We start from the raw sequence: 24,171 nt of genomic DNA, 5'->3' as shown, positions 1-24,171 counted from the left end.
TCTATTTACTCTGTATGCTGAGCAAATAATCTGAGAAGCTGTACTATATGAAGAAGAACGGGGCATCAGGATTGCAGGAAGACTCATTAACAACCTGCATTATGCAGATGACAAAACCTTGCTTGCTGAAAGGGAAGAGGACTTGAAGCACTTACTAATGAAGATCAAAGACCACAGCCTTCAATATGGACTGCACCTCAACATAAAGAAAACAAAAATCCTCACAACTGGACCAATGAGCAACATCACAATAAGCAGAGTAAAGACTGAAGTTGTCAAGGATTTCGTTTTACTTGGATCCACAATCAAGAGCCGCGGAAGCAGCAGTCAAGAAATCAAAGGTTATATTGCAGTGGGGAAATGTGCTGCAAAGGACCTCTTCAAAGTATTGAAGAGCAAAGATGTCACCCTGAAGACTAAGGTGGGCCTGACCTAAGCCATGGTATTTTCAATCGCGTCATATGCACGTGAAAGCTGGACAATGAATAAGGAAGATTGAAGAAGAACTGATGGCTCTGAATTGTGGTGTTGGCGAAGAATATTGAATACCATGGACTGCCAGAAGAACGAACAAATCTGTCTTGGAAGAAGTGTGGCCAGAATGCTCCTTAGAGGCAAGGATGGAGAGACTGCATCTTAAATACTTTGGACATGTTGTCAGGGGGGATCACTCCCTGGAGAAGGACATCATGCTTGGCAGAGTACAGGGTCAGCAGAAAAGAGGAAGACCCTCAGTAAGGTGGACTGACACAGTGGCTGCAACAATGAGCTCAAGCACAGCAACGGTTGTAAGGATGGCGCAGGACTGGGCAGTGTTTCGTTCTGTTGTGCACAGGGTCGCTGTGAGTCGGAACCAACTCGATAGCACCTAACAACAACCCCACTGCCTCTTCCTCACCCTGTTACAGCCCACCCAGACATACTTTAAGTTTTCTTTTCAGATCTACTGAATCTGAATCTGCAACTGGACAAGATTCCCAGTGATTTATGTGAATTTGAGTACCTAGGTCACTCTATTATACTATGCTACTCAATTTGCTCTTTTTTCTCCTAACCCTGTCATGGCTGTTTGCAGCTGTCACATCATGAAATCGCCCACTTAACCTTCTGTTCTGCTGCCTACATTTCACTCCTTTCCCTATTTTTGTATTTCTTTCTTTGTTTCTGACTTTCTTTTCTACCATCTATCACATGATTCTCATAATGTGAATGAATCAGTAAGAACTGGATTCCATACTTGATGGAAGCAGTCCTTTCCATAAGCCCAAATTCCACAGTTTTCTGCCATCTTTGCACTTGGACAGTTCTAGACCATTTTCAATGATGTTCAGAGTTTTGTGCTATATCAGAGAATGTGTCAGTCTGCTAAGAGGCATATACAGGGACTAGTTGAGGGAAAAGAAGCTACAATTCTTTGAGCTCTATTTTTACATGTAATTGACAAAACATGGCACTAAAAAGTATTTATGATATGGAATAGCTACATTAACAACAGGAGAAAATGCACAAAAATTGTCCGTGATAACTCACAAAAGGCAAGAATTTTATAAGAAATTCTTCTATGAGGTATACTTCTTTGAAGACAGAAAAAGGGAACACCACCTGGAACATAAGACCAAGAATAATACCTGTTGACAACGAGTCAGTTTCAACTGACAGCAACCCCATGTGTCACTGAGTAGAACTGCTCCAAAGGGTTTTCTTATCTGTAATCTTGGCAAACACTCAGCCAGACCTTTCTTCTAAAGAGCTGCTGGGTAGGTTCCAGTAGTCAACTTTCAGGTTAGCAGCCAACAGTAGAGGCTTGAAAAATATCTCCTGAGACACAATCTTATTTACTAGATTGTTTCAACTAACTCTTAATGTTAACCAAAATGGCTAGTCTTTATCTCTAGAATTCCACTTAAAAAAAAAAAAAAAAAGAATTCCACTGGGAATTGTTAAAATGGGCATCTAAGATATCAAAAGAATACCGCATCTCAGAAACCATTTATGATATACAACTAACAAAAAGTCATAAGAAATCAGATTCTTCAATTTTGGAATGAAATGTAATTTTACACTTAAAGCTGTATCAGTATAATACTTAAAAAGCTTATTAAGCACACATACATTTTGCTATATTTTTATAAGGCCTTAGTCCCTCAATTAAATACTCACAAGATCGGCATATTTCTTACAGAGAGCTGCGAGCTTCTCCTCTGGAGTTGAAAGGGTGTTTAGGGCTTGCATTAATAAGAAAACTTCTTTTCCTGATGATTAACAAGATAAAAAAAATTAAGTCTCAGAAGACATATGAAATCACTTCAATCTGTAAAGTCTGTGTAAAAGTTTATATGTTCCAACATCTAGAGTAAAATAATTTACAGTTAAAAGAGAAATAGATGTTTAACTGCTAAATTAGGAAAGCTAGTATTTTTAAAGTTTGATTTAGCAAGCACCAAGTCCTCCTGCCCTACAAATTTCTTCACTCATCAACTAACACTGCATTTTGGTACCCAAATGGTAAGAAACACAGGGTTACTGAAAGCTTCAAATTATTCTTGTCTAACCACTGATTCCAATTTAAGACATATTACCAAAGGACAAAGAATATTTTTTAAAGTTTCCTTCTAACCAAGTACAAATACAGAAGCAAGTTCAAAGTGGTACTCTCTGTCTATCTAAGGTGCACATGACCACTTTTGATACGTAACTTTTCCTATGAGGAATAATTTAAGTAAGTTACTGTTTTCTGATGATTTACTAGCATACTCCAAGTGTTGAGCAAGTTTACTGTAAAGAAAAGTACATCAAAATAGCCTTCCCTTGTGAGAAAGTTTTAAAAGAGTGTTTTAATAACTCTGGCAGGGAGAAACAGGTGGCTGACAAAGAAGAGGGCAAATGGTGCTTTGAAATATGTAAAAAGCTTCTACTTCTTAACCTAGAGATAGTACCTTTTTGTTTTTTGAAATATTCACTCTTACAGTAAGATACTTCACTAAAAGGGTATCTTCCAAAGGTGTTAAGATTTACAAAACAAAATGGTAATAAAATCTTTTCTCACTCAATCCAAACCCAAGAATAAAAGACAGAAAAGTAAATACTATTGAAAGTGTTAGGACTAACAATGCTATAACTGACAGTTCTATGAAGACTTTTAATTGAAACTATTTTCAACTATTTAAACTACTCTAACCTCAAGTTATGTTTTACACATATAATTGGAACTGTTGATGTTGAAGGTATTTGTCTTGTTTGGAAGGAATTAAAGTTAATTTTCATACTGCTACGAATGTTTATGTCTTCCACGGTATTGGAAAATTTAGTAAGACGGAACTTCAGTAACACTGAAAATTCCGTTATAGTCATATACAGAAAGAAGGCAAGTGCTGTACACAAGTATAAAAACTGAGGGGCAAAAAGTAAGAATAAAATAAAACATTTCTAATTTCACCCCTAAGATGTAAGACATCGTGGTCTTACTCCTAATTCTGAAACTAAACATCACAAGAGAGAAAACATACCCTGAAAGCCAGTCTTATTAACCTACATTCTAAAATACAGGGACTATTACAGTGATTTCAAAGTTTTGTGAATAATCTTTAAATAAACTATATACACTTTCCACAGTCATTTTTGGTAAAGCTACTTTAATGATAAAAAACATTGAACACTACTGCTGTCAACTGGAGACCATGGTAGTTTACTGGTAGTTTTCTCACCTTCCATATGATAGACCTGGCTTTGATTTCCAGTCCATATACATCATATATAGCCACCACCCATCCATCAGTGGATGCTTGCATGTTGCTCTGCTGCTGAAACGTTTCAGCAGAGCTTCCAGACTAAGGCAAACAATGAAGAAAGGCCTGGCAATCTACTTCCAAAAAGCAGCCAGTCCAGTCCCTAACTAATCCTGGGTATGGCACTGGAGTGGACAGCAGTTCACTCCACAGGAAATTGGGTTACCACGAGTCAGGGATCGACTAGTTGTCAAACTGGTCCCTCCCCTTTTTTTTAAGACTGTTCTTGAATGTAGTTCAGAGAGAAATAACTAAGCTTCAAATTCTGTTATTTTCAACTTCTGCAGACAGGTAGATTGATTCAACAAAAGATAAACTGTGTATCAGCTCAGCAACATATACCTCAGAACTAGCCATGTTCTAAAACTACCCTACCAAAAGATATAAACAAAATGAGCAGTACGTAAAAATGTCCAACTACCAAGCCAAAATTATTACCAAAAGTTTTTTCTTTGTTGCTGTTGTGCTCTGAAACCTGCCGACCATCAGGGATATCCGCTTGAGCATGCTGGACAGAGGTTTCCTCTCTTGGGCTCACCAAATTCCTATTCTTTGTTACAAATGTAATGTCTTCATTTTTGTCCAATGAATGTTTGTTATCTGTGCTACCACAACTTGAGTCTTGACAATGACGAATATTATCTGATTGAGAGTTACACAACATATTTGCTTTCACAGCTAGCCCATAAATTCCAACTTCTTCCATTGTGCCAATTACCAACTACAGGAAAAAAAGAAGAGGAAAACAGAAAGGAATTACATGAAATGTAATCAATAGGGAAAACTACACAGATGAAAAAAAAACACAGTTTCTGATCGCACTTTGCTCATACATAATTTTACTGTTGAGTAAAGTGTATAATTAATAGCCATATTATAGTTGCACACTTCTTTTTTTTTTTTTTTAACCTTTCATACTGGTTTGTAAAACAATACTTCATGCAATAGAAGTAAAAATAGTATTTCCTATGTTTCACAGAGATGGTCTAATTGTAACATACATTAAAGATACTAAAATTACAACAAATGATAGGACATCACTGAAAATGGTGAAGAGACCTGAGGGATCCATTCCTCCACAAAAACAAATAATAAGTTATCAAATTCTGTGAGAATTAAATTTTGCAGAACTTGGTAAGCTTTAAAAAAAAAACAGCATAAGGCTTTGTGAATAAAGCAGCAGCTGCTCTAAGTGAGTGGTGTTATATTTTAAACTGCCAACATAACATCCCTCACACTATAGACTGGCAATGGCCATGATCATTTAAAAAAAATGAAGTTAATACAAACTGCCCATGGGAAAACCCAGGAATAGAAATTGCTAGACAAAACCTTTAAATCAACTATCTGTGCAGCACAAAGCCCAGGGACTGAAGCTGCTAGATAAAAACTTTAAATCAACTGTCTTAAATATGATAAATTGTGGTTATAGGTTTTGACCTGTCTGGTACATTAATGAGCAATCGCCACAGTAGTTTTCTTTGTTTTGCCCAACCGTGCCAACTGTCCCAGGCCTGGGATGGCTTCCTATGCAGCTCTACTTTTCAAAGTCAATAAAGGCACAACTATTCCCCAAAATAGCCTGGGGCAAGATAAGTCAATCAGAGCAAAAAAAAACAGACCAAAAAGCTAGGGAATAAAGAGGCTGGGAAAGCTGATACATAGAAAAATATGAGTTATTAAAAGTGCCTACATAAATGGGGGAAGCAGGAGGCCATGTGCATACCCAGGGATATGCACATGCTAAGAAAAGGCTTAGGAACACAAAATTTTCGCCTCTGCATAGCCTGCACATTACAAACAGCAGGAAGTGAAGTCTAAAGCAAACTTGTAAACAGACTGGCTGTGCATTCCAGGAGTGTTCCAACACAGAGCTAATCTGCAAAGATGGGAGAATGTTTTGTCCTCTTTTCTTTATTTTCCTTTTTTCAAATCAAGCTGTTTACGGAAACTCTGCCAGAACACTTGCTGACTGCAAAACTAACAGAAAACAGCCAATAACAACAACCCAGTGGCAATGAAAAACATCAGGGAGGTGAAAATACATGATTTCAAGAGTTAAAACATTACATTATTCAAAAGATCCAATTTTCAATTAAAAAAAAATCATGAGACATGCAAAGAAACAAGAAAATATGATCAATTCACAGAAAAAAGAGAAGTTAATAGAAACTATCCATGAGGAAGCCCAGACGAACTGCAATTGCTAGACAAAAGCTTTAAATCAACTGCCTTAAATACAATTTTTTAAAAATGTAAAAAAAATGGACAAAAGAATGACGTTTCAAAAAACAGAAAATAAAAAAAATTGTACAAATGAACCTAATGGAAATTCTGGAGCTAAAAAGTCCAGTAACTGGAAAGAGAAAATAGAGGGATTCAACAGCAAATGTGAGCCGGTAGAAGAAACAATCAGGAAACCTAAAAACAAGTAAATTGAAATTATCCAGACTCAATAAAGACTGAGAAGGTAATAATAAAAAAAACTCCCAACCAAAAACAGCCCAGGCCAAGATGGCTTCACTAGAGAATTTTATCAAACATTCAAAGAGCTCATAGCAGTGCTACTCAAACTATTTCAAAGCATAGACAAGGAAGCAATATTTCCCAACTCACTCTATAAAGCCAGCATATCCTGATACCAAAGCAAGGCAAAGGCACCACAAAAAAGAAACACACAGACCAATATCTCTCATAAATAAAAAAAATTTCTTAAAAACCTGTAGGACCCTATAGGATAGACCAGAACTGCCCAACGAGGTTCCCAAGGATAGGCTAGGGGATGCAAACTGCCAACCTCTTGGTTAGCAGCCATGCTTTTAATCATAACATTAGGGGCCCTAATATATGGCAATAATAGGATATAACCATAACTACCAATGCACAAACACCAGAAGATAAACTAGAATACTCGATTTCCTAATAATTAAATGCTTATGCTGTTAAAAGACTTCACCAAAATAGTAAAAAGAGAACCTACAGACTGGGAAGAAATTTTTGGCTATGACATATCTGACAAAGGTCTACTCTCTAAACTCTATAAGCTACTCCAACACTGCAACAATAAAAAGACAAATAATCCAATTTAAAAATGGGCAAGGGATACAAAAAGATATTTCACCAGAGACACATGAGAAAATGCTCACATTCCTTAGCCATAGTGAAAATGCAAATCAAAACTACAATGAGATACCACCTCACCATCACGTCACTGGCATAATGGCATGAATCAAAAAAAAAAAACCCTCAAAATATCAAATGTTGGTGAGGTTGCTGGGAGATGGGAACTCTTATACACTGCTAGTGGGGATGTCAAATGGTACAACCACTATGGAAAACATTACTGCACATTTTTAAAAAGCTAGAAATAAAAATATTGTATGATCAAGCAATCCCACGCTTAAGCAATGTATCCTAGGGAAACAAGAGTTATCACATAAATAGACAAATGCACACCCATGTTCACTGCAGCATTATTCACAATAGCAAAAGGATGGAAACAACCTAAGTGCCGATCAACAGATAAAGGATTAAAAAAACAGAATGCTATGCAACGATAAAGAACAAAGATGAATCCGGGAAACACGTCAACATGGATGAATCTGGAGGGCATTATGCTGAGTGAAATAAGTCAATCACAGAAGGACAAATACTATATGACACCACTACTACAAAACCTCAAGAAAAGGTTTATACACAGAAAGAAACAATATTTGACGGTTACAAGGGAGGGAAGTACTGGTGAGGGGAAATCACTAACTACAAAGTAGGTAAGTGGAAACTGTGGTGAAGGGAAAGACAGTACACATTACGGAGGAGGTCAGCACACTGTGAACAACTCAAAGCCATAGCAATGGCAAAGACACATCCAAACACCCCATGTTACTGGGCTGAGTGCTGGGGATCATCATCTTGGGGGCCATCTAGGTCAAATGGTTCATAAAGAAAATGTTCTACATTTGACTGTGATGAGTAGTGTCTGAGGTCTTCAAAACTTGCAAGCAATCATATAAGATAGATTTACTGGTCCCATCATGTCTGGGGCAAAGAAGAAAACCAAAGACACAAGGGAAATGTTACTCCAAAGGACTAATGGGCCACGAATACCACAGCCTACACTAGTCTGAGCCCAGAATATCTTAGATGGTGTCCGCCTACCACCACAAACCACTCTCATAGGGATCACAATGGAGGGTGGAACAAAATGTAAAACAAAACTCAAATTCACACACACAAAAAGACCAGACTTACTAGTCTGACAGAAACTGAAGAAAGCCAGGGCTGTGGCCCCAGACGCCCTTTTAACTCATAACTGAAGTCACTCCCTAAGATCACCCTTTAGCCAATATTACACAGGTTTATAAAATGAACAATAACACAGTTGAGGAATGTAAATGAGACCCAATGGGCAACACCTGCCCAAAAGTGAAGGCAAGAAGGGATAGGAAGTTGGAAAGATTGGGAACAGGGAACCGGGGGTGGGGAAGTAGAGAAAGTTGACACATCACAGGTATTACAACTGATGTTATAAAACAATTTGCGTATAAATTGTTGAATGAGGAACTGATTTGCTCTGGAGGCTTTCACCTAAAACACAGTTAAAAAAAAAGGGGGGAGGGATGGCAAGAGGGAGAGGAGGAAGAAAAGAGAAGGTTGGTCTGTAAAATAAACTATGGGGCTGTTATTCAAAAATCATACATAAATATCATTAAGATGGCAGTGTTACTCAAAGCAGAAACCCTGGTGGCATGGTGGTTAAGTGCTACGGCTGCTAACCAAAGGGTCGGCGGTTCAAATCCACCAGGCGCTCCTTGGAAACTCTACGGAGCATTTCCACCCTGTCTCATCGGGTCACTATGAGTCGGAATCGACTCGAGGGCACTGGGTTTGGTTTGGTTTTTTATTACTCAAAGCAATCTAGGATTCAACACAATCCTACCGAAATTTCAACGGTCTTTTTTGTGGAAATAGAAAAGTGAATATTCAAAGGCATGATGAATAGCTGTTGTTGTTAGGTGCTGCTGAGTCAATTCTGACTCAGAGCGACCCTATGTACTACAGAACAAAACACTCTCCCGTCCTGTGCCAACCTCACAATTGTTGTCATGCCTGAGCCCACTGTTGCAGCCACTGTGTCAATCATCTCATTAAGAGTCTTTCTCTTTTTCATTGACCTTCTACTTTACCAAGCAGGATGTCCTTCTCCAGGGACTGATCCATCCCAATAACATGTCCAAAGTAGGTGATATATAGTCTCGCCATCCTTGCTTCCAAGAAGTATTCTGGTTGTACTTCTTCCAAAGCAGATTTATTCGTTCTTTTGGCAGTTCATGGTATATTCGATATTCTTCATCGACACCACAATTCAAAGGCATCAGTTCTTCTTCTATCTTTTTTATTCATTGTCCAGCTTTCACATGCACACAAGGTGACTGAAAACACTATGGCTTGGGTCAGGTTTACCTTAGTCTTCAAGCTAACATCTTTGCTTTTCAACACTTAGAGAAGTTTTTTGCAGCAGGCTTACCCAATGCAATGTGTTTTTTTAATTTCCTGACTGCTGCTTCCATGAATGTTGATCATGGATCCAAGTAAGATGAAATCCTTGATAACTTCAATCTTTTCTACGTTTATCATGATGTTGCTTATTGGTCAAGTTGTGAGGATTTTTGTTTTCTTTATGTCAAGGTGTAATCCATACTGAAGGCTGTGGTCTTTGATCTTTATGAGTAAGTGCTTCAAGTCCTCTTTTCTTTTAGCAAGCAAGGTTGCATCATCTGCATAATGTAGGTTGTCTCTTCTTCCAATACTGATGCATAGTCCATCGTCTCTGAATATCTGCTCATTATACAGACTGAACAAGTACGGTCAAAGGACACAACCCTTAAGCACACCTTTCTTGACTTTAAACCATGCAGTGTCCTCTTGTTCTGTTCGAATGACTGTCTCTTGATCTACGTACAGGTTTCTCATTAGCACGATTAAGTGTTCCGGAATTCCCATTCTTTGCAATGTCACCCATAATTTGTTATGATCCATACAGTCAAACAGCTAGAGTTGTAGAGAGTGAATACGGTGAATCCACAGAGTTGAATAGCTAGAGGCCCTGAACAGCCAAAACAATCCTGAAAAGGATAAACAAAACGGCAAGACTTGTGCTGTTTTCAAAATGTAGTATAAAGCTACAGGAATCAAAAGTCCAAACAAAATTCTATAAGACCAATGCTTTATTCATCAGAAATACTTTTCACCAATAATACAAGTCAGTGCCTATACACGTGGACTTAGCCCGATGGGTTTTACAAAAACCAAGATGACTACATTTGCAAAAGAGATAATGATGAAGCTTAATATCATCAATCAAGACAAAGCTATGACCTGACTGAAGACAGATAATTGCTCATGTGCAAATTCAAACCGAGGCTGAAAAAATCTAAGCAAGTCCACGAGAGCCAAAAATTACAACCTTGAATACATCCTGCCTGAATGTAGAGACCATCTCAAAGTAGATTTGATGCACTAACCACTAATGATCAAAAACTAGAAAAGTTGTGGTAGGACATCGAGGATATCATAAAAGAAGAAACTAAGGAAAGAAGGAATAGAACAAAATGGATCTTAGAAAAGACTCTCCATATTCAAGGGATTCACATCTACAGATTCAACCAATCCACAGATTTCTGATCAAAAATATTTGGGGAAAAAAATTCCAAAAAGCAACACCTGAATTTGCTGCACACTAAGCACCATGCTGAATCCATCTGAATGAAATGATGAGTAGGCTATCCTGCTGAAGCCTCCCACCATCTCACAAATCCTCTGTCTCTCTCTACTACTCATTAGGCATTGTTCATCTCCTATCTTATTATTCCCTAAACAATATAGTACAACTACTATCAACATAGCATTTACACAGCATTGGAGCCCTGGTGGTACAGTGCTTAAGGGCTCTACTGCTAACTAAAAAGTCATTAGTGTGACTCTACCAGCTGATCCTTGGTAACACTATTGACCAGTTCTACTCTGTCCTGTAGGTCGCTATGAACTGGAATCGACTCATCAGCAATAGGTTTGGTTTGATTCTGGCTTATACTGTTTGAAATATTCTAAGTGGTGGCACAGTGGTTAAGAGCTACAGCTTCTAACCAAAAGGTTGGAAGTTCGAATCCACCAGTAGTTCCTCAGAAATCCTATGGGGCAGTTCTGCTCTGTCCTATAGGGTCGCTACGAGTCAGAACTCACTCAACGGCACCCAACAACCACAACAACAAAAAAGAGATTACTTGAAGTATACAAGAGTATATTTGCAGGTTATATGCAAATAGTACATAATTTTGTACAAGAAATTGGAACCCCAGTCCCCTACGGATACCAAGGGACAACTGTATTCTCCATTTGTCAGGGTGTTGTTTACAGGCCCAGTTGTGGGGATTTTTAATTTTTTCAAGTTCCATACAAACTATATAACTTAAAGGAAATTAACAAATTCCTAGAAAAACAAATTTCCTACACTCAGTGAAGAAAAAAATAAAACATCTCACCAGAGTCAAAACAAGCAAAAACATTAAATGAGTAGTCAAAAACATCCCAATAAAGAAAGGTCCTGGACCAGATTCCAAGGAATTCTATCAAACACTGACAGAAGTTATCCCTAGCCTTCTTAAAGGAGTTACCCTAGCTTTCTTAAGAGGATAAAACTTATTCTATTGTCTAGCTTAATTTTAAAAGGCCGAAGAACCACAGAAAATTACAGGCCAACATCCCTTCTGAATATGGATACAAAACTCCTCAACAAAATACCAAGAAAGGGAGCCCAAAAGCATACTACAAGATTATACACTATGACTGAGTAGGATTTACCTAAATAACGCGGTTTTTTCAACATCAGAAAATCAAACAATGTAACACACCACATTAAGAGAACAATGGAAAGGAATTATCATCCCCGTTATATTTGACAATCCTATAATTTTTCATGATAAAAACACTCAACAAACAACCAATAGAAGGGATGTTCCTTAATACAATAAAGAGTATGAAAAATCCACAGCTAATATCATACTCAATGAAAAAGACTGAGAGCTTACCCCTTAAAAATCAAGAAAAAGAAAAGCATGTCCACTCTCATAGTGCTATGCAACTTGGTATTAGCAATCATGACTAGAGAAATTAGACAAAAAAAGGAAGGGAAGGAGGAGAGTAAAAAGGGAAGAAGGTGGGGGAAGGGTAGGAGTAGGAACAAAGAAGAAAAAGAATCCACATACGCAAGGACGAAGTAAGATTATTCCTATTTGCTGATGACAGGGATCTATATACAGAAAACCCCGGAGATTCCACAAGAAAGCTACCAGAGCTAATGAGCAAATTCAGCAAAAGTGGAAGGGTACAAGGTCAACATATAAATATAAGCTGGGTTTTCAACTCTTCAGATAGGGATTGGACTGCTATGGGATAGAAAATGACACTGGTGAGGAGTGGGCTTCTTGGATCAAGTAGACACAAGAGACTATGTGGGCAGCTCCTGTTTGGCGGGGAGATGTGAGAGCAGAAGGGATCGGAAGGTAGCCAAATGGACACAAAAATAGAAAGTGGAGAGAAGGAGTGTGCTGTGTCATCAGGGGGACAGCAATTAGTATATACCAAGGTGTATATAAATTTTTGTATGAGCAACTGACTTGATGTATAAACCTTCAGTTAAAGCACAATATAAAATAAATTAAAAAAGTCAGCTTTCTACACATCAGCAACAAGCCTTCTAAAAGAAAATTAAGAAAACAGTTCCACTGACAACAGCATATAAAAGAATAAAACATCTAGAAATGAATTTAACCAAGGAAGTAAAAGACTTTTACACTGCAAACTATAAGTCATTACTGAAGATATCAAAAGCCTAAATAAAGTAAGCGAATTCTCTGTCTATGGACTGGAAGACCTAGTATTTTAAGATGTCAAAGCAGATTCAAAGCAATCCCCATGAAAATTCTACCACCCATCTTTGCACAAATGGAAAAGCCAATTCTCAAATGTATACAGAGCTGCACAGGCCCCTTACGTCCCCCTTTGAAAAAGAACGAAGTAGGTGGTGTGACACTCTCCAATTTCAGAATATATTACAAAGCTACGGTAATGAAAACAGTCTGGTAATCATATGACGACAAAATATAGACCAAATGAATAGACGTCAGAGTCCAGAAATAAACCCAAATATCTATGATCTACTGATTTTTGATAAGGGTACCAAATCCACACAATGGGGAAAGAAAACACTCTTTAATAAATACTGCATATTAAAATGAGTACACAAAATGACCAAGTAGGTTTATCCCCAGGATACAAGGGTGGTTCAACATAAGAAATCTAATCAATATAATACACATGAATAAAAGGGAGAAAAACTCCCATGATCATGTCAAAGTAACACAGAAAGGCATCGGACAAGATTAAACACCCTTTCATGGTAAAAGTACTCAGCAAACTAGGAGCAGAAGGAAAATTAATGAACAAGATAAAAACCCATTTCTAAAAAACTCACAGTGAAAAAACTTATTGGAAAGACTGAAAGCCTTCTCCAGAACGTCAGGAATAAGGACACCCACTTTCACCACAGCTATTTAACATCATGGAGCCCTTGTGCTGCAATGATTAAAAGCTCGGCTGCTAATCAAAAGCAGTTCAAATCCACCAGACACTCCTTGGAAACCCTGTGGGGCAGTTCTACTCTGTCCTATTTGGTCGCTATGAGTCAGAAACGACTTAACAGCAATGAGCTTTTGCTTTTGTTTATTTAATACGGTACTCGAAGTTCTAGCCAGAGCCTTAGGAATGAAAAAAGTATAAAAAGCATACAAACAGGGGAAAAAAAAAAGGTGAAAGTATCCCTCCACAGGGTTTTCAAACTGCAAAGGTGGACTGCCAGGCCATTCTTCTACAGTGCCAGTGGGCAGACTATGAAATGCCAACCTTTTGGTTAGTAGCCAAGATGCAAACCGTTTGCATCACACAGGGACCTTTCACTCTACTACGGTGGATTATCAGAAAAAACAAAAAATAGTAAGAGTTAACAAGGATATGGAAAAATCCCAACAGTTGTACACTACTAGTTGGAACATAAAATGAGGTAGCCTTTGTGGAAAACAGTTTGATAGTTCCTCTAAAAGTTAAACATAGAATTACTGTATGATGAAGCAATTCCATTCCTAGACACACACCTAAAAAGATTTGAAAGCAGGGACTCGAACAGACACAAGTACACTAATGTTCACTGCAGTACTATTTATAAGGTTCCAGGGTGCAAACAACCCAACTGGCCAACAACAGACTAATGGTTAAACAATATGTGGTATAGACAAACAGTAGACATACTAATCAGCTTTAAGGAGAATTGAAGTTTTGACACCTTGAAAACATGGTAAATGAAATAAGCCAGACATAAAATGACACATACTGTATGATCACGCTTATGTGAAGGGTCAAGAATGGGGAAACCCACTGAAGCAAAGATTAGTGGTTACCAGAGAAAAGGGGAAAGGGAGAATGCTGTTGGCTTTCAAGTCAGCACCCAACTCATGGCAGCCCCATGCATAATGGAACAAAATGTTACCCCATCCTACACCATCCTAATGATCAGCTGAGGATTAACAGTTGTGATCCATAGGGTTTTCACTGGCAAATTTTTAGAAGCAGATTGTCAGGCTCTTCTTCCTAGTCCATCTTAGTCTAGAAGCTCCACCAAAACCTCTTCAGCATCACAACACACAAGCATTCCTGGACATACGATGGTGGCTGTGCTTGAGATACACTATCCAGGAATAGAACCCAGGTCTCAAAAGGAGGACAGAAAAGGAAAAAAAAAATTGTGAGTGTAATATGGTATATGCATGCAGCACAATATTATTCAACTATAATGAAGTTCTGAAACAAGTTATAACAAGGATGAACATTAAATAATTATGCTAAATAAAATGTCAGGCACAAAAGGACAAATATTACCCCACTTACATGAAATACGTACAACAGACAAATACATAAAGAAAAAAATGTACTGGTGACTACATCCACAGGCTGAAAGAAGAGGGAAAAGGAGAATGGTTGCTTAAGAGGTACAACACGGTGAATGTAATTAACATCACCGAACTATGTGCTTAAAATGGCTAAAATGGCAAATATTTTGTTATACGTATTTTATCACAATAAAAAGAATGGAAAGCTCCACCTTAAGCATAAAAGATATCAATGGATTTTGACATAAGAATTTGTGAGAAAGTTCATTGATAGCTTTCAGATTCTACAATGAGGTCCTCAAGTCTCCAGAGGCCAAAGTTTGAGAACTGCTGCCCTAGGTGTGATAATAAAAACAGGGAAGCCAAGACATTGTCTAGGTACCCTGGCACCTATTATATGGCAAATTCATTTTTATGGTCCAAATGGGAAACAGAGAAAGGAATGTCCCTTCCTTTTGGTCAATTATACCTCATAATCCATAGGTAGAGTTCCCCCAACCCTTTCTTTTCATTAAGTCATTAGTATAATCCAAATGGATCAGCATAAAACAAATGGGTGATGAGAGAGAACTGGTATAAAGCTTTTTCCCTATTCTTTATAGTTTTGACTCACTCAGAAGCCTTCTACAACAGTAATTTGTATACTCCCTCACTTAATCTTCATAATTAATTTAAAAAAAAAAAAAAAAAACATTGCTGTCAAGTCGATTCTGACTCATAGTGACCCTACAGTACAGGGAAGAACTGTCCCATAGAGTAACCAAGGAATGGCTGGTGGATTCAAACTGCCAACTTTGTGGTTAGCAGACGAAGCTCCTAACCACTGCACCACCAGGGTTTCCAAATACTTTACAGTCAGGTATAATGAACAGTGTTAGCGATAAACTAATTTTAAATAATTTGCCCAAGCTGCTGGATACAGAACATGGAAAACAAAGCCTGAACTTTTACCTATATCTGTAACATTCCAGAGACTATGGTCTCCCATAGAAACAATAGGAGTACATATGAGAGACATAAAATGGAGGCAAGATAACATTCTAGGAGTTACTGCAACTCCTGGCAGCAAAATGACCCAGACTAATTGTTGTAGTACGTAAAACTACACACATAGACACTGACAGGCAAATGAGAAGTAAACCGGTGCACTTAACTTAGGGACAAAAGAACCTCTTATTTCCAACCAACGAAAAAGTTAGAAAGTGTAAGCAAGTCTTAACAACAGCTAGTTTTGATTCATTCTTGTTTGGTCTCATAGTATCTATACTAGTACAAAGTTAAGCTAGATAATGGGTAAGTAAGACTGAAGAAGAATTCATGCCTCTGAATTGTGGTGTTGGTGAAGAATATTGACAATACCATGGACTGCCTAAAGAACGAACAAATCTGTCTTGGAAGAAGCAGAACCAGAATGCTCCTCAGAAGCAAGGATGGCAAGACTGCGTCTTACATACTTTGGACATGTTGTGTCAGGAGGGATCAGTCCCTGGAGAAAGACGTCATATTAGATAAAGTAGAGTGTCAGTGAAAAAGACGACCCTCGATGAGATGGATTGACACAGTGGACGCAACAACGGGGTCAAGCATAACAATGAGGGTGGCACAGACCAGGCAGTGCTTTGTTCTGTTGTACGCGGGGTTGCTGTGAGTTGGAAGCAACTCAACAGCACCTAACAACAACAACAACAAATACCATGACCAGAAGCCCTGGTGGTATAGTGGTTAAGAACTACACTGCTAACCTAAAAGTCGGCAGTTCAAATCTCCAGCCACTCCTTGGAAAACCTACAGGGCAGTTCTGCTCTGTCCTATAGGGTTGCTGTGAGTCAGAACCAACTTGACAGCACCCAGCAACAACAACAATAATCAGGTAGAATTTATACCAGGTAGCTAATGCTGGGTCAACAAAATAAAATCAATCAGTGTAATAAAAACCAAACCAAACCCAGTGCCGTCGAATCAATTCCAAACCACAGCAACCCTACAGGACAGAGTAGAACTGCCCCGCAGAGTTTATAAGGAGTGCCTGGCGCATTCAAACTGCCCACCCTTTGGTTAGTAGCCGTAGCACTTAACCACTACGCCACCAGTGCTTCTGTCAGTGTAATACCGAATATTAATACACTGAAGGAAAAGAACCATATAATCATCTAAGGCATTTGAAAAAATTCAAAACCCTTTCATGATAAAAACTATCAGCAAATTAAGAATATAAGGGCAACTCTTCTACATGATGATGAGCATTTATGAATAACCCACAGGCAAAATCATATACAATGGAAAAAGACTGAAAACTTTCTATCTAAGATGAGGAACAACACAATGATGCCTGCTTTCACCACACTGTATTAGGACATTACACTGATAGTTCTAGTCAGAACGACAGGCAAGAAAAAGGAATAACTGGCATCCAAAACATGTATGAAGAACTAAAACTAAGCCTATTTGTAGATAACATGTTCCTAATAGAGAAAATCCCAGAGAATTCACAAAAACTACTAGAACTCATAAGAGAATTCAGAAAAGTCACAGCATACAAAATCAGCTGTTTCTACACTTCAGCAGTAAGCAGTCAGGTAAAGAGATTAGGATGAAAGTATTCAATTTATAAAGCAGCCAGAAGAATAAATTACCTAGGAATGTTTAACTATAGAAAATAAAAACTCGTACACTAAAAACTACAAAATACATCTAAAAGAAATTAAAGATCTAAATAAATACAAAGACATCTCAGGCTCATGAATTAGAAGACTTAATACTTTAAGATGGGAGAACTACTCAAAGCATTCTACATATTCAACACAAAACTAATCAAAATTCCAACATTCTTTGCAGATATCAAAAAGCCAATCCGCAAATTCAAACAGAATCTCAAGTGGCTCCAAACAGTCAAAACCATCTAGAAAAAGAACAAAGGAGGATTCACACTTTCCTATTTCAAAACTTACTATAAAGCTAAAATAATCAAAACAGTGTGGTACTGGCACAAGAATACATGTATAAACCAATAGAACATCACTGAAAATCCAGAAATAAAGCCTCCACTATGGTCAACTGGAAACCCTGGTGGCATAGTGGTTAATGGCTACAGCTGCTAACCAAAACGTCGGCAGTTCGAATCTACCAGGCACTCCTTGGAAGCCCTATGGAACAGTTCTACTCCGTCCTATAGGGTCGCTATGAGTCAGAATCAACTTGACAGCAATGGTTTGGTTTTTTTGGGGGTATGGTCAACTGATTTTAAACAAACGTACTATGCTCAGTTGATTTCTCAGCAAGGGTGCAAAGTCCATCCACTGGCAAAACAATGGTGTGTTCTATAAATGGTGCTGGGACAACTGGACCTCCACATGCAAAAGAATAAAGCTGGACTCATAACTCACACAAGACAGAACGGTTAATTCAAAATAAATTAAGGCTCTGAAAAGCTACAACAAAGGAGTGACTGGCATATTTTAACTGCTAACCTTAGAAGAAAATAGAAGAAAAACTGTTTTGGGACTTAGTTTTTGACAATAGTCTTAGATATGACACCAAAAGCATGAGCAACAAAAGACAAAATATATAAAACAAACATCATCAAAATTAAAAACGTCTGTGCATCAAGGGACCTCAACAACAAAGGACAACAACAAGAGTAACAACAATATTTGGGAACCATGTATCTGATAAGGGTTTAATATACAGATTACAGAATGAATTCGACAAAGAACCCAATCAAAAAACACAAAAAGAACTGAATAGACATTTTACCAAAGAAGAAATACAACTGCCCAAGAAGCGCATGAAAAGATGCTCAACGTCATTAGTCATTACTGGAAAAAAAAAAAAAAAAACCCACTGGCAATGAGTTGATTTTGACCCAACAGGACAGAGCAAAACACCCCATAGTTTTAAAGGAGCAAATGATGGATCTGAACTGCCAACCTTTTGGTTAGCAGCCAAGTTCTTAACCATTATGCCAACAGGGCTCCCATTATTCATTAAGGAAATGCAAATCAAAACCACAATAAGATCCTACTTAATACCATTAGGACGGCTTTTACTAGAAAAATGGAAAATAAGTGTGCTCAAGAACACAAGAAACTGTAACTTCATCCAGTATTGGTGGGATTGGAAAATGGTAGCCGTTGTGGGCAAGTATGGCAGTTCCTCACAGGATTATATATAACCCTGCAAGTTCATTCCTAGATATACCAAAAACACTTAAAGGCAGGGACTCAAATAGAGACTTCTACACCACTGTTCACTGCAGCATTATTCTACAAAAATGTGGCAACAACCTGAGCATCTACCAGGAGATGAATAGATAAACAAAATGTGGTACAAACATACAAGGGAATAAAGACAAATGAAGTTTACACACGCTATGACAGAGACATGCCTTGAAAGCATTACATGGAGTGAAATCATTCAGTCACAAAAGAACAATTACGATATGATCCCACTGATTGAAAAACCTAAAACGGGCAAATGTACAGAGACTGAAGTTTATCAGTGGTTACCGGAGCAAGGAGGAGGAAGTAAAGGAGAGTCACTGTTTAGGGAGCCTTGAGTTCATGGCGATTTAACAAGTACAGGTGATGGTTGCACACACGAGTAATGTAATCGATGTCACTGAACTGTACACATAAAGGGGGAAAAAAGCTGAATTAGCAAATGTGTAAATTTTTTTTCCCACAATTTCAAAAGAAAGATCAAGCTTAGGTAAATAATTCTGTAAGAGCTAGCATAAATGAGCTGGTCAAAAAATGTCTGGAATGCCTAAGAAATAACATTCGCACAGCCCATTGCTTTAGACCAGTGATGTCCAACAAGTTTCTTTAACGATGGAAATGTTCTGCAACTACACTGTCCAATACAGCAGCCAGCAGACCCATGTGACCACTAAGCACTTGAAATGCAGCTAGATAAGTAAAAGCTCAGCTGCTAACCAAAAGGTCAGCAGTTCAAATCCACCAGACAATCCTTGGAAACCCTACAAGGCAGTTCTACTTTGTCCTACAAGGTTGCTCTAAGTCAGAACCAACTCAAGGGCAATGGCTTTGGTTTTGGTTTTTGTGACTAAGAAACTAATTTGTTAACTGGTTCCATTTTTGTTAACTTTAAATATTTAGATGTGGTCAGTGGTTACCAAAGGAGACCAAGTGGCACACTGGCTAAACACTTGGTTGCCAGCCTAAGAGTTGGTGGTTCGAACACACTAGCCACTAAGGTCACATAACAAAGTATGTATAAATTTTTGTATGAGAAAGTAACTTGAGCTACAAACTTTTACTTTAAGCACAATTAAAAAAACAAAAAAAGTTTTTATAAAAATAAAAAAGAATACCATGACAGAATATTTCAAATTTTTTGTTAAGTAAATGATTAAAACCAGGAACAAATAAAACCCATTTCCAACTGAAAATATTTAAGAAATATCAACCTCAGGAAACCATTCAAATGAAGGCCTTAGGAAACAATACCATGGTTCCCGGACTCTGTTAACCCGGAACTAAAACCATTCCTGAGGCCAAGTCTTAAGACAAAAGATTAGATGGGACTACAAGACATAAAACGATACTGGTGAGGAGCGTACCTCTTAGTTCAAGTGGATACATGAGGCTAAATGGGCAGCTCTTGTCCAGAGGCGAGAAGAGAGAAAGGGACATAGGCTGGCTGAATAGACACGTGGAATCTGGGTGGAAAGGAAGAGTGTCCTGTCAAATTACAGAGAGAGCAACTAGGGTCACATTAAGAATGTGCGTACAAATTTTTGTATGAGAAACTAAGGAGCTATTTCACTTTAAGCACAATTAAAAAAAAAGTTTTCATAAAAATAAAAAAAGAAACAATATCATGATAGAATATTTCAAATTTTTTATTAAGTAAATGTTAAAACCAGGAACAAATAAAACCCATTTCCAATTGTATGTCACTTCAAGGCCCATAATGTGACCAAAAAGAATAGCAGAAGAGTCACTTTCCTGTTAATTACTTAATGTTTTTAAAACAACACATTAAGAACTATTTCATTTTGGAAAAAAAGGTCAGAGATTAAAATTAAGGAATACTTTTTTCAAGTCAGTAACCACGAGGAAATAAGGTTATAAGGGTTTAACTCTGTAGTGATTTTGGCAAACATCAGATATTTACCTGATTTTTTTTTTAATGGAAATTCAAAAACTAATACTTAGCCATGTATTTCAAGTCCATGCCATAGTCAGTTGAGCAAAGACAGGAAACAAATCAGAAGAAAAAAAGATACACAAAGAAGAAAGGAGTATGCACCAAATATACCAAAGTAGATTCTATTTCTATCCAGCTGTTAACCAGAGCTCTCTGTCTCAAAGTGTTTAAAATGCTTTAAATATTTAAAATGCTAGTTCCTAGTTTCTTTCTTATCCCATCAGCATAAACAAGAACTTAAGTGCTCATCACATACAGTAGCTTTTTATCTGAAGGGGCCTATGAAATCAAACATTGAGATTGGTCCTCTACCACCAAAGGATAAAGGAAGCATTCAAAGTGACAATGCTGAAACCCTAGTGTATGTTTGATCCACAACTTCTTTATCAATCCTGTAAATACTGGATCTTCCTTTCAGAGTTAAAAAAAAAAAAAATTAGTCCTTGAGAATAACAGCCTCATGCAGATAGACTTGAAAATACCTGACTTAAAAACAGGCCCCAAAACCATGTGTACTGCTAGAAATATAAACTGGCACAGCCTCTGTGGAAAACAATTTTGCAGTTCTTCAAAAAGTTAAACAGTATTACCATATGATCCTACAATTCCAAATTCCACTCCTAGGTATACCACAAAAGAATTGAAAACAAGGGATCAGACAGATAATTGCACACCAGTGGTCACTGAAGCACTTTCACAGTAGTGAAAACAACTCAATTTTCATCAACAGATGAATGCTTGAACAAATTGTGGTGTAGACACACAATGAAATGTTACTCAGCCATTAGGAGAAATGAAATTCTGATGCCTGCTGAAAACATTACGCTGAATAAAGTCATTCACAAATGACAGATGTTGTATGATCTCACTTATAAGAAGTATCTAGAATAGACAAAAGGACAGAGACAAAAAATTTAGTAATAATTACCAACAATGGAAAGTCCCTGAGTGGCGAAAATGATCTGCGCTTATCTACGAGCCTAAATGTTGGCAGTTCAAAGCTACCTAGTGGCACCACGGAAGAAAAGGCCAGAAGGGCTTCGACATTTTTTGGGTTTTCTTTGGGACAAAGGGTAGGAAAGGAGGAGTCAATGCTGAGGGACACTGAGTTTCTGTTAAGGGTGATGGGAAAATCTAGGGACAATTTAAAAAAGTACAACATGGTGAACATAATGTCACTGAACTGCAGGCCTAAAAATAATTAAATGGTAAATAAAGGTTTTGTTATATTCTACCAAAATAAAATAAACTGGAAAATTTTGTTGTATGTATATATTTTTAAGGCCCAAAAAGGCTAATTTTTGACACTTAAATGTAAACGAGGCATTTGTTCTCCCTTTGAAGTTCATGAAATAATTAGAAAAATATTTTATAATTTCATAGAAGAGTGACTTTTAAGAGTATTTAAAAGCACAATTAATATTAAATAACCCTAACGAACAAAGACGTGAAGATCTACTTTGGAAAGTCAGACAACGAAAATCCTACAGGTAACACGGTCATACCCAGCCCTACAAATCCCAAGATCAGAGTCGCCAGAATTAATGGATTGGCGAAGCAGGACCCGGCTGTTGGCGTTTTGCATGTGGTTGTCAGGAGTGCAGCGGAAATAGCCCAAAGCGATCAAAGAAAGCGTTCAATAAATTGAACGTTTTAATCTGTGCAACTGAAAGAAAAATTAAGAAGGTTTCCACTTTGCGAGGCCCTTGCAGCTTTCCCTTCTTGTGCCCTGACAAGCCTTTTATCCCATTCGTTGTGAGATCTTTTTTCCCACACATTGATGCCCCAAACATCTCCCATCCTGATGGAAGTACTGTATCCAGAAAGACACTGAAAACTAGCCTGTTACCCAGACAATAGATCAAAGGTTAGGATTCAAGAGGTACTATCTCTCTCTCCCTCTGTATCTCTCTCACACACACAGAGTAAAGGAAAAGGGAAAAGAAATGAAACCAGAAAGGGAAGAAGTAATACTGCTCCCCAAATCTTCGGAAGTGAAGTCCTCGGCAACTTGCCCCGATCTCCGGAACTACGTGCAGCCTAAACCCCAAGTGCCACGAAGAGAGCCCTAACCAAGACACCTCGCGGCCACTCAGAACTCGGCGGCACTTGCCCGCCCGCACAGCAGCAGAAATCAAAATAAAGCCGGCGTGAAGGCAAGTAGTGCAGCCCCGACTCCAACCCCGTTATTTTACTGCGCAACACGCTCGCCTGCGCATATCTGGGAACACCCTGCAGCGCGGAAGCTTACCAGCCCGAGAAGAAGAGGGCGACTTCACGACCCCTGTCAACAGGTCGAGGGCAGCGCACAGCTTGGGGATGTTGTGGACTCAAAGAGAGGAGACCGGGCGCCAAGGCCCTGACCGCACCTGGCTGTTTATACTAAGTGTTCCTGTGCCTCAGATCCATTCCCTCAGACCAGGGTGCGCCCGCTGATCTCCGTCCTCCTTTCTGCCCCTCGTCCCCAAGACCCAAACGTCGCCTCCTCCTTCCAAACTCACTCGCACTCGTCACAGCACGGGAGGAAGAGGTCTGAATGTACGTTCAGCGGTGAAGGTAACTGGGAAAAGTAAAGAGATGGCCCCTAAAAAAAGAGTACACAGAACACGCCTGCCGCGATGCGCGATGCAGGGTCTTCTGTCCCGCCACAATCGACTTTTGCGCACCACCACCTTCACCTCCCTTACCTTCCGCTAGCCGCGTCGCCACGAGGTGACGGCAGCCGCCTAACAAGTTACAGAGCCTGCGGCTTGGAACGGCCCACGCTTCGCGCCGCGCCCCCAAGCCACTGCAGCCAGTCGTATCAAGGGACGGCTCCCACGTGACCGGACGAGGTTGGCCCCGGTAGAGAGGGAGGGAAGTGGGGAGGACAAGGCTGAACTCTAAATGGGGTTTCGCTTTCCCGAAGGGCGCTAGGACGGAGAAAGCGCGAACGTTCCCCGATGGGGAAAACTGGTAGTATGGAGCGCACTACATATCCCAGCAGGCTTGTCGCCTATTGCAGCATTCTGAGAAGAGGAGCATAGGGTCAGTGCTAGGAGTGCAGCCTAGTGGGACTAGTAGTTTTCTGGGGCAGTGTATGTTCCGGGGAAAAAGGTTAGAAGTGTTTCGGGGTTTGGGACGAAGCGATGTCAGAGTCAAGGGAAAAAGTTTTGTTCTTGTCGCCTCCTATGGTCAGCCGGCTGTTGTAAGCCCCAAAGATTTGGGAAAGAAGG

General features: G+C 38.7%; 1 protein-coding gene across 3 annotated transcripts in view; it reads right to left on the bottom strand.

Moving 5' to 3' along the window:
- The window catches only part of LOC126069872 (gamma-taxilin-like), a 90,185-nt gene extending 66,474 nt beyond the window's left edge, over nt 1-23,711 (bottom strand). The window contains exons 1-4 of one of the 3 annotated variants that reach the window (XM_049873507.1): nt 23,644-23,674; nt 20,367-20,465; nt 4,224-4,506; nt 2,161-2,252 (exon numbers count right to left, since the gene is read on the bottom strand). In XM_049873507.1, the coding sequence (XP_049729464.1) occupies nt 2,161-2,252; nt 4,224-4,491 (360 nt within the window). In that variant the 5' untranslated portion in view covers nt 4,492-4,506; nt 20,367-20,465; nt 23,644-23,674. Of the gene's footprint in view, nt 1-2,160; nt 2,253-4,223; nt 4,507-14,397; nt 14,426-20,366; nt 20,466-23,643 lie in introns of those variants that run through there. The other 2 variants (XM_049873508.1, XM_049873506.1) reach the window with 2 other exon arrangements.
- Between the last annotated feature and the right edge of the window lie 460 nt (nt 23,712-24,171).

This window comes from Elephas maximus, chromosome Y, assembly GCF_024166365.1.
Source record: "Elephas maximus indicus isolate mEleMax1 chromosome Y, mEleMax1 primary haplotype, whole genome shotgun sequence".
NCBI lineage: Eukaryota > Metazoa > Chordata > Mammalia > Proboscidea > Elephantidae > Elephas > Elephas maximus.
This window is presented reverse-complemented; position numbering and strand designations above follow the sequence as displayed.